This window comes from Myotis daubentonii, chromosome 19, assembly GCF_963259705.1.
Source record: "Myotis daubentonii chromosome 19, mMyoDau2.1, whole genome shotgun sequence".
In the NCBI taxonomy this organism is placed as follows: Eukaryota; Metazoa; Chordata; class Mammalia; order Chiroptera; family Vespertilionidae; genus Myotis; species Myotis daubentonii.
The window spans coordinates 6,806,383-6,818,074 of NC_081858.1; the positions used below are offsets into that span (position 1 = coordinate 6,806,383).

At 47.9% G+C, this 11,692-nt stretch overlaps 1 protein-coding gene across 3 annotated transcripts in view; it reads left to right on the forward strand.

Moving 5' to 3' along the window:
- Positions 1–11,121, forward strand: part of VSIG10 (V-set and immunoglobulin domain containing 10) — a 29,439-nt gene extending 18,318 nt beyond the window's left edge. For 2 of the 3 annotated variants that reach the window (XM_059676307.1, XM_059676310.1), the window contains 5 exons: positions 2,848–3,141; positions 5,462–5,572; positions 5,862–5,877; positions 7,386–7,615; positions 8,365–11,121. In XM_059676307.1, coding sequence (XP_059532290.1) covers positions 2,848–3,141; positions 5,462–5,572; positions 5,862–5,877; positions 7,386–7,615; positions 8,365–8,420 — 707 coding nt within the window. In that variant the 3' untranslated portion in view covers positions 8,421–11,121. The remainder of the gene's footprint in view (positions 1–2,847; positions 3,142–5,461; positions 5,573–5,861; positions 5,878–7,385; positions 7,616–8,364) is intronic. The other variant, XM_059676308.1, reaches the window with a different exon arrangement.
- Positions 11,122–11,692: the final 571 nt, after the last annotated feature.

Consider the following 11,692-nt stretch of genomic DNA (forward strand, 5'->3'; position numbering starts at 1 on the left):
AGCCGGTATGTGGTCCATCTCTTACAGATCTCTGAGGGCTTTGCATCACCCACCCCACCGCCCGACCCCACCCCTGCACACAGCATCCTCTTCAGGCGAAACTCATTGAATTCCTAGATGGATGGGTGACTCAGCTTTTTGAGGGGTGAATGCTGTGTTTGTCAAAAGTGTGTTTATGTACATGATCTTGAGGAGTTTGGAGGGACTAGCCAATTGTTTGTTTTGCTTTTAATAAAGGATGGGGGGGCCATTTCTCAAACTTTGGTTGGGGGCCTGCAAAATACAAACTAAGGCTTGACACTGCTGCTGGCTTCATGACCCCAAAGGAACTGTGGGTTCACACAGACAGGGGAAGGTGTGATTTAGCAACGCGGGGTGTGGGAACCTGACCATTGATCCAAGAACAGGTGCAACATGTGAGTGTCCTGAGCAAACGTAGGTTTGTGGGAATCTCTTCTGTTGACCTGACCTACAGAGAGAGGCCTGGTCTGGTCTGTCCCTCCCGCCCCGCCCCCCCCCCCCCCCATGCATTTTTAGAATTGAACCGTGGTAGGCAGAGTAAAAGTCCCCCCAGAGAGGGCCAGTTCCTAGTCTGTAGAGCCGATATTAGGTTACCTTCCGTGGCAAAAGGGACTTTGCAGATGTGATTAAGGATCTGAGATGGGGAGAGTGTCCTAGATTTCCAGATGGGCCCAATGTTATCACGAGAACCCTTACAAACGGGAGGCTGGAGGGCAACCTCAGTAGAAGGGGATGTGAAAACAGATACAAAAAGTTGGAGGGAAGGGGCCACCAGCCCAGGAATGAGGTGGCTCAGGAAGCTGGGAAGGCAAGGAAATGGGTTCTCGCCTGGAGCCTCCAGAAGGAACCAGCTCTGCCAATACTTTGCTTTTAGCCCAATAATGTCATTTTGGACTTCTGACCTCTGGAACTATAAAGGCACACATTTCTGTTGTTTCAAGCCACTGAGTTTGCTGCAGTTGGTTACAGCAGCAATAGGAAACTAATACAGCTGCCTTATTGTCTCCCTGAACACCCTTGTCAGGCTGTCTGCCCTTTTTAAAAAAATATCATCAATGTGGCTATTATACATAGAAACCTACAGCATAGAAGTAAGGAATGTGGTCTACAAAAGCCTGACTGTTTGGCCTCCAGTCTTACACAGGGGAACCAATGCACCCCCGTTTGCCCAAGACTTCCCTTGTTTGCGCATTGAAAACCCCATGGCCCAGGAACCCCTCAGTCTTTGGCAAACCAGGACGGTTTGTCACCCTAAATCTTAGCTGCATCACTTACTTAGTTGTGTGACTTTGAGCAAGTTACTCAACTTTCTCTGTGCCTTAGTCTTCCCATCTGCAAAATGGAACTAATGACAGGGTTGTTATGAGAACTAATTGGATTAATATGTATAACAGTGCCTCGCCCATCGTTAGTGCTCAGTAAATGTTAGCGTTTATTATTATACTAGTGGCCCTGTGCATGGAATCGTGCACATTGAAAGGAAATTAATTAGGATATTTTAGTATCACTATTTGTCCTTTCTCTATAATAGAAGTGTCAGAGATGAAAGAAAATTAGTAAAATGTATATGAAAATAATATATAAATTGATTAATAAACAATAACAATATGATATAACAACAACAAAGACATGATAGAAAAACAACAAAAACATGATAGAAAAACATTGATAAAAACAATGACTGGTAAATTGATTAAACTTATTCTAATATCTCCCTGTACACCACATTGAGAGTAAAAACACTTGCAGAGTGCTTGACTAATTTCCCTTGTGATGAAATATTTACAACTTTAACTTAAACGTCACATGCTCTTTGAACTCGAGAGAAAGCAACATATAACTGACCATGTCCGAAAATGGGTTCAGGTGGGAATATTTCTACTCTGTCTACAGATTGTCCTTGTGATTTATTAATAGTCATTGCAAATGCTGGCATCACAGGAAACTGTCTTTGAATTAATTCAAATGGGAGGCCAGTGTCAGATGGGGACAAATCAATTCTTGGAATCAGAATAACCTCTCCTTCCTCAGACCCTGTTAATACTTCAGCTTCGATTATGTTAGGTCGCAATCTTTTGACATAAATCGAGTACCATTACAAAGACCCCATTTACTATTAAGATTTCTCAGTAGCATAATGATTGCACCCACTTTCAATTTTAATTTATGACATGGCATTCCCGAAGGAGTAATACTATTAAGAAATTCGATGGGAGCTTTATATGTATCACACATGCAAGAGTCAATGTTTATTTTTAAACTAGAGGCCCAACGCACAAAATTCATGCAAGGGGCTCAGCCCTCACAGCCCCGGCTTCATCCAGAAGGTTGTCCAGAAGGACAGCCAGAAGGTCTTTCGGCTATCTGGTCTAATTACCATGTTTCTCTTTTATTAGATAGGATTGCCAGTGCACGTCATATGTACCAGCAGGTCGGACAGTCGGTCACTTAGTCTTTTATATATATAGATAAAACCAGGTGTGGTACAGAAATTCCTGAAGTTGCTTCATTAGGAAGGAGATAATATTCTTGAAAATCTCAGACCACCACTTGAATCTTCTTTTTAAAAAAATATTTTAATTGATTTCAGAGAGGAAGAGATAAATAGATACATCAATGATGAGAGAGAGAGAATCATTGATTGGCTCCCTCCTACACAACCCCTACTGGGGATTGAGCCCACGACCTGGGCATATATCCTTGACTGGAATCAAACCTGGGACCCTTCAGTCCGCAGGCCAACACTCTATCCACTGAGCCAAACTGGCTAGGGCTGCTTGAATCTTCTTAAGCATTTGTCTTTCTTTATCTTCTTCTGATCACCAGGGAGCCCCTCCCTTCTCTCGGAGCCCATGAAGACGTGCTTCGTGGGGGGCAATGTGACCTTCACCTGCCTGGTGTCCGGAGCCTACCCCTCTGCCAAGATCCTGTGGCTGAGGAACCTCACCCAGCCCGAGGTGGCCATCCAGCCCAGCAGCCACTATCTCATCACCCAGAAAGGCCAGAGCTCCACCCTGACCATCCACAACTGCTCCCAGGACCTGGATGAGGGCTACTACGTCTGCCGGGCTGAGAACCCCGTGGGGGTGAGGGAAGTGGCCATCTGGCTGAGCGTGAAAGGTGAGTGAGCGGAGAGGCACCAGATGCGGAAGCTTGAGAGCTTCAGCTTGGTGCGTCCCTGCGGGTGGGTCCTGCCGTCTGGGAGAAGGCAGATCTGCTTGCTTGCGGCTTGACAAGATGGATGGGTAAAGTGAGTGTCCAATCCTAAATCTCTATTTGCATAGAGATAAGAGTGCTTAGTATCTGTTATACACCAAAGATTATCGATCTGTCTGTGAAATATATATACATATGAAATATATAAAAATAAATAATACAATGTAAGTTGTGAAGCATCATAGCAAAATAAACACCATCCCACCCAAGAAACTGGTCCAACATTGCTGCAGTTACCGGTAGGCATTGTGCCAGATGTGCCAGATTCAGAAAACAACATCAAAACTAATAAGATGGGATACACACTTGAATTTGCATTTCAGAGAAACAAAGAATAATTTTAAGTGGTGTATGTCCCAAATGTTGCATGAGGCATACTTATTCTAACGCATTACTTGTTGTTTTTCGAAATCCAGATTTAACTGGGTATCCTGTATTTCATCTTGCAGCCACATCTGTAGGCCCTGTTTTAATCTGGTCCTGGCCTCCTAAAAAAAAGTAACCGCTATCCTGAATTCCATGTCTTATTTAAGAAAAAATGTTGTTATGTATGTACGCACTTCTAAATAATACTGCTGTTTGTTTTGGTTTTGAGTTTTAAGAAATGCTGGTTACCATACAAATATAGTCTTTTGTGACTTCTTTTCTTCACTCCCCATTTTGTTCCTTGGATTTATTTACGCCAGTGTGTCTCTTCATCGCTGTATAACTCTCCATTGTGCCATTATTACACAACTACGTGACTGATTTTCCTGTTGATGGACGTTTGTGTTGTTTGTGATTTTTTCGTTTTGTTTTGTTTTGATGAACAAACAGTGTTGCTATGAAAATGTTTTACCCAACTCCTGTGTGTACATATACACTGGGTCCCCCTGGCAAATATTTCTCTAGGCGATGTATCAGGAGTAGAAATGAAGGGTAACAGGTTATGTGCATTTTTATCTTTTGGGGGTAACCAAATTATCTTACAAAGTGATTATATCAGTTTCCATTTGTAACAGTATTTTATGAGCATCATTGTTCCACATTTTCACCAGGGCGCCTTTATGATTTTTGCCCTTCAGGTAGGTGTAACATGGAACCTCACTGTGGTTCTAATTTGAATTTCTCTGATTACTCAGAAGGTCGAGCATTATTTCATGTATTTGCTGCTTATATTTCTTCTGTGAAATTCATACATATTTGTATCTTTGGCTATATCTCACCCTTCCTTATAGATATGTAGGCAGTCTTTAGAAATTCTGCATGCCAATTCCTTGTTTGTTTTATGTTAGCGGTATCTTCTTTCAGTTCCTTGTTGGTCTTTCTCACTTTCTTTATGGCATCCTCTGATTAGCAAACATTCTTTTTTTTTTTTTTAAATATATTTTATTGATATTTTACAGAGAGGAAGGGAGAGAGATAGAGAGTTAGAAACATCGATCAGCTGCCTCCTGCACACCTGCTACTGGGGATGTGCCCACAACCAAGGTACATGCCCTTGACTGGAATCCAACCTGGGACCCTTCAGTCCGCAGGCCGACGCTCTATCCACTGAGCCAAACCAGTTAGGGCAAGCAAACATTCTTACTTTAATGTAGATGGTTATATGAATTTATTTTTATATCATTAACAATTTCTATCTTAAAAATCCTTAACTGTCCAACAATCACAATGATAGTAAATGTTTTAATGTTTTGCCTTCCACAATTAAATCTTTAATCCATCTAGGGTTGATTTCTGTGAATGGTGTGAGGTCAGGATCAAGTTTTTCTACCCCTAACCCCTAATTTATTCCAGCACCCACTTCTCAAATAGTCCCTCTTTTTACTCACCAATCTGTCATATACATATCAGCTTTCCTTTTATGCATGGGCCTGTGAAGTTTCCTTTTATGTGTGGGCCTGTTATTGGATTCTCTATTCTGTTCCACTGATCACTGTTTATTGTGGCACCAGTAACTTGCACTCTTAATGACCGTGGCCTTCTAGACAGTCTTGATGTGTGGTAGACACACAGAGATGTTAACTTGCCAACATTCCCATATATCGCATGCTCCACCTGGTTCCCACGCGGGCTGAGGTAGGGAGATGCGATATTGATCCTGCTTTGCAGAGAGGTCATATGCCTTGCCCAACACCATGAAACCAAGATAAGACTAGGGCCAGACAGGGGAGGGGAGCATGCCTGTGCTGGCTGCAGGCGTGCCGGGGGGAAGAGTCAACAGTGTGATTCCTCTTTGCAGAACCTTTAAACATCGTGGGAATTGTGGGAACCATCGTGAGCCTCCTCCTGCTGGGACTGGCCATTATCTCGGGGCTCATGCTGTATTACAGCCCTGTGTTCTGCTGGAAATGTAAGCTCTTCTCGGGTCCTGTTGCTTCTCTTTCGGGCTTTTTGCAAGGGTGTGGCTGGGGAGGACAGAGGGAGGCCCCTGTCGGGCTCCCACTGGAAGTCCCACCCCATAGGCTTCTGCATTGGGCCCAGATGTTCAATCAGCACCATTCCAGAACACCCTGTCACCTCCCTGGCTGGGCCGGTGTTCTGGTCGTCCTTCCTTTTGTAGATATTAGATTGATTACAAACGTTTGGGAGGCTGAAGCGGCTGTTATTTGATATTAATTGTTTTTCCTTTCTCCCTTTAGTAGGAAACACTATCAGGTGAGTGTTCCCTAGACCCATGTCAGACACCCGTTTCCATGATCTGCCTTCACCGCGGTTCTGTTTCCTTTCCTAAGACCACGAATAGCTACTCCCATCGAGGACCACCCATGGCCAGCACTGGCCGGGGGCTTCCCTGGGCATTATTCATAAACGCTTCCATAAACCCTTCGGGCGCAGGCGGCACCTCCACTTTCCAGACAGGGAGACAGTGGTCCGAGGAGGAGTTGCTGCCGGCTCATCCCGGAAGTAAACGGCAGTGCTTGCGTTCAGACCTGGGTCTGACTGTTCCAAAGTCTGTGTTCCTTTTACAACGCTAGACCTCGGGGTGGGGCAGGCACGTTGCTGGGCTGTTGTTGAGGCATAAAGACAGTGTGTTCCTGTCGAGCCCAGTTATTCATGCATTTATCTCACCTAGTTTTCTAAAAGGATGAATAAGCCACAGTCCTCCAGCTGCTTGGGAAAGCTAGTCTGAGCGCGCCTAGGAGCCCCTCCCACGAGGGCACCTCAGGAGGCACAAAGCGCTAAGTGGACCGTGTGCCCTTTGTTCACCGAGGAGGTTTTGGGCGGGAGCAAAGGACTCTCGTTTCTCTTCACCCACTGACAGCCATGGAGGTTACTGCTCTCAGACCACCCTTCACAGCGAGGGGATATTATTGCCTTGGGACCCTTTTCATTCATGGGGACAGTGTGACCTTTGCTGCCTGTGTCTGGGGACCCTTCTCCCAGTGAGTCTGTCCTTCCCCAGGCTTCTTTCTCACAGGAGGGAGCAGTGAGGCACAGTGGGAAAAGGCTTTGGAATCAGCTGACCTAGGTTCACATCGCAACTCTGCCTTCCCAAGCCCGGTGCTCAGGGAAACCCCCTGACCTTCTCTGAGCCGCTGTGGCCTCCGTGTCCCAGAGGGAGACGGTGAGGATTAAATGAGGGTGTGATGCTCCTAGGACTGTCCCTGGCCTGTGGCATGTGCTCTTCTTTCCTAAAGAAATGTCCAGTCTGACTGGGGAGGCAAAACCAGCAATAAACCAAGAGCGATTGCACGCTCCACCGCTGGGCACGGGCTCCAGATGCAATGGAAGTTCAGGACCGGACGTCAGGGGGAAGGGGAGGACTTTACCTGGGCCCTAAATAATGAGGAGACATTTTAGTTAGGGCAGCAGAAATGAGGGCATTGCAGGAAAGGAACGGAGCTTTTGAGTGCGTGCTGGGCAGGGGGTGGGGGGCGGGTAAGATGTTAGGAGCCTGGGACAATGAGGCCACCTTGCCCAGGAGCAGGGGGTGAATGACAAAACTCGCCCCGAACAAGATAAGGTTATCTGTACCCATCTGTGGCTGTATCTCTCGGAGAGGTACAGCCACACTGTCACCTCCTGACGTAACCGAGTTGAAGGCCGGAAGAATTTTCCATGTTCCCAAGGGGGGGTGCAAAGAATCCAGTGTCTCCTCTTCAGCGAGGGCTGACGTTGGAAAACACAGGCCGTCTTCCTGACTCTCTCCCTTTGGCAACTAGGGGACAAGACATGGGTGACGTCATGGTTCTGGTGGATGAGGAAGAGGAGGTGGAGGAGGAAGACAATGCTGCAGAAGAAGAGGAGGAGGAGGAGGAGGAGGAAGAGGAGGAAGCCAATGAGAGGGAGGAGTTCCCAATAGAAATACACAAGCACAGCCACATCCACAGGGTGACGGCCCTGGTGAACGGCAACATAGACTGGATGGCCAATGGGCTCCCGCCTCTGCAAGGTGAGCTGTTTGCTTCGCAGCATTCCTGCTAAGCTGTGGGGAGGAAGCCTCTACTAGGTTTTTTGAAGGCTGGAGAAGACGGTTAAAGTTTAATCTGGAACCTGAGAATCCATTATCAACGACCAATGCAACAATTAAACGGATAAACGTCTCCCGGCGGCCTGCTCTGGGAGAGGCACGGCATTGGCGCTGTAGGATAGAAGAGAAAGGCACTGCTCCCTGCAGGCAGGGAGCTTTCTGAGGCCAGTTCAGAGCGAACAGATTAAAACGTGGGGACCATGAAAATAGGCAAGACTTACCCAACACTCCGGGGGAGCAGAGGGGCGCTGCCGCAAGGAGGAATTGGGCTGACTGCCCGATGAACGACTTGCTTACCAATCACAGGACCTCAGGAGAGAGATGAGAGCTCGGAGGGCTCCTGGGTCGGGAGGAGCTTAATGGGAGAAGTGGGCTCTGAGGCAAGTCTCAGGATAGTCCAGTTTGAATGAGCTGGAAGGAGAGAGGGCGACCCAGGTGAGGGGGGTCCGTGAGCCACGGGGAGGAAGGATGGACAGTGTCCAGCACGTCTAGAGGATGTTGAGCAGGAAGGACAGGTGGAAAGGGAACACACAGCCCGCCTCACCTGCTCCTGCAGGACATGCGGTTCCGAGGCTCACAGGAAAGGACCAGAGATCAAGATGATGGGAGGCTGATGGGAGCAGGTCACCTCTGTTGAGATCACTCCGAACCTGGTGTCGTTTTCCCCGCAGACGACAGCAGTGAGCAGCAGAGTGAGCTGGTCCCCGAGGAAGACAGGCCAGTGTGAAGAAGAGAGCTGGCCTGCGTGATCTGCCTGAAGCGCGGGGGAGCCTCATGGAAGATGAGCTTTTCCTTTTGCTTTGACTTGACTTGCACCCCTGCCCAAGGGCTTAAAAGGGGCGCGCACGCACACACACACACACACACACACACACACACACGTCTTTCCGTCCATTTTTTTAAAAAGCTGGTTTGATTTGCTGTAACTTTTCCTAATGATGCTAAAAAGCGTTGGGAACAGGCAGTGTGTTGGGGGAAGCTGCCTTTGGCATCTGAGGTGCCCTTTCCGCTGTGACTTCTGGCTTTGTCCAGGTCGACTGATGCTGATTTGGGGGGAGCAGGAGTGGGAGGAGGCCCTTGGCCGCAGTGCCCTTTGCCACTCGTGAAGTCTGTAACCAGCTTCGCTCAGCACACAAGGGCATGGCAAGGGGGGACAGGGACACTTCCTTGATGACTGCCCAGCTGAGCCAAGGAGTCAGCTCACTGGAAAAAGTGAGGAGGTGTCAGCGACTGATGCTGGTCAGAGGGAGGCAGTGTGGGCCAGGCTTTTGGAGTTGGAAACACCCAGGATTGAGTCTGGGCACTTGTTTCATGGGCTTGGGCAGGTGCTTTCCCTCTCCCCTGGGCCTCAATGTCCTCATCTGTAAAATGGGTGGAATCACACCTATCTGACGGGTATGGTGAGGACTCGGGGATGTGAACGTGCCTAAGAGGTGCTCAAGAGATGTTCGTTCTCTTCTCCCTTGCCTTCCCTGGTGGAAGGAAAACATGACTGTAAGTTGGGAGCTCCTGCCTGGACCCGCCACTCTTCTTTGTGGAGTGGTTCCGGGCGAGGGCCTTCTCAGAGCTCTCCTGACGATGTTTGTTTTGCTTCCCCAGAAATAGAATTATTTTCAAGAGTTAGGGCCCCTAAGAGAAAGTGCCTTTCATTAGAACCTCACATTTTGCAAAGCTTTGTGTTTATACAAGAGCCTCTGACATGACGCTGTTAGCTTTCGGCCTTTCCCCTGGGACGTGCGAGAAGGCAGGAGAAGTGCTTTGTGAGGGAGTACCTGGTGGGAGGTACTCCTTGGGCAGACCAGCCCATCCGGCCGGGGATGGAGAGCTTGTTTCCGTCTTCTCTTTAACGATGTTATGAAGATACACTGACCAACGATGCTAAGTTTCTAATGAAACTATCGTATGATGGGTTTAAGCTGCTGATGCCTTCGGTAGAACCTGTATAGTTTAGAGATATCCCCCGCCTCCCCCCACCCCCTGATTTCACTCAAATCTCTTTTCAGTGTCAGGGGCCTTATAAAGGTGCAAAGGGTGTGTGCTAAGTGTGAAAATCTGACTTGAATTTGCATTCTTTAATGTTGCACATTCTGCTCTGATGGGCAAGACCTAGAGCTTAAAGGAGAACTTCCCTTCTGCAGTAACGGACTGGGACTGGTAAAATGAGACACCAGTTACCCGCAGGTGTGCTGGGGGTTGGTCTATTTTCCTGAAGGGACTAAACTAAGCAAGTCCCTAAAAGGGAGCCCCGTCCCGAGCTCAGAACACGGGAGCCCAGGAGCTGGCTGCACATGTGCACCCCTCAGGAAGAGCCGTGACCTCTGCAGTCGCGTTGGGCTGGGTCCTTTGCTGGTGGTACCTCGTGTATGTCACCACCCTACCCAGTCCAAGTCGGTGTCATTTACAGAGCAGGATACCAGACAGGTTGCTTCTGCAGTTACTGAACACAGAGCTAGACTCTTCAGAATCTTCGATGAATCCCATTTCTGACTCTAAGTGTCTACTATGCAGAGGCAACAATACTTTTTAAAAAGAAAAGCAACTGCAGGAAAAATTCCCTAGCTGGGAACACGGGGTGATTTTCAAGATCACTGAGGTGTTTCTGCAAGTTCCTCTTCTCTTGCACACGTACCTGGAAGGTAGCAAATCTTCGAGGCAGAGTTTTTCCGCTAGCAAATGGGAGCTTCAAGATCTTGGTGCCAAACACTAGAAACCCTTGACTAACTGAGCGGTGACTGCTCACTTCTAGCTGAGCCCTGTGTGCACATTAATATGGCTGGGTCAGTTAAGAACCCAGGTCCTGGGGGATCGTCAAGTTTTAAGGATTTTTAAAGAATTGGGGCTTTTTTTTTTCTTTTAAGATGACCCATCCCCAATTGAGCAGGTCACTAGAAGTCAGTGGCCCATGGACAAGCCTGTTGACAATGGTTACAGACGCTGTGTGGTCACATCACCCTGTACGTGCATTCTTATCTGCATGTGTTGTAAACTCAGACACCAGATCTTATCGGAACCAGGAAGATAAACATTTCAGGGCTATCACAACTGACACTTCTTTTTCTCAGAACCTGGTGGACATTGGGGAATGGACTCCTGCAATGTTGTGGCTTTGATATTAGCTCCAGTTCTCACAAGCACATACAGGCCCTATTCCTGCAGCAGGAAAGCACATGATGGAAATTTTCCACAGCCCATGCACTGACACCTGGGAAAGCCTCCTTGCTGGGTAACAGTTATGATGATGCAATAAGTGCCAACCGGTATTTCTCACCATGGGGCTGGCCGGGATCTGCTGCAAAGAAAAATAAGCAGATCTTCTGCATTATTTACATTTTAATATTTGATGCGGGGAGGTGGGTTGGGAGAAATTCATTCTGAGATTATAATGGATTTTTTTAAAGATTATGGAATAAAGTTATTTTTAAATAAAAGCTTCAGTGTACTTGATTGAGACTTGATTAGTAAACGGAAAGATTTGGGGAGATGGGTTTACCTCCCCCAGTGTTTTACTAGCTTTCCCACTGCAGGTGACAATATTGTCCTGTGGCCCTTTTATTCTTTTCCGTGGCTTGTAGGTACTACCCACCCTCTCAACCTACCGAGACACCCTCACCTTCTAAAATCTCCCTGAGAAATGTGTTCTTCCATCTTCTCCGCCCTGCATGTGCCCCTTTTTGCTCAGGCTGTAGGTTTTCTAAAGGGCTGGACGTCCCCATGGAGAGCACAGAACCGAGGGACCCCCGACAACACAATTCCTATGGGCCTTCCGGTCCGTCGGCCCGCTGGCTGTTGATGGCTTTGGAGCTTGTCCTGGGCTCCGCTGGCTGCAGTCCCCGATGGCTCACCCACCTCCCACTGGAGGTTGCCCAGCTCCTTTCCCTTACCCTGTCCTGGCCCTTTCCTCCTAGGTCACCCCACACCCCCCTTCTTCACTGCACTGCAAGCTCCCTGGCTCCTGAGCAAAGCTGCCCCATTCCAAAGGCACTTCCTTCCTACCCAACC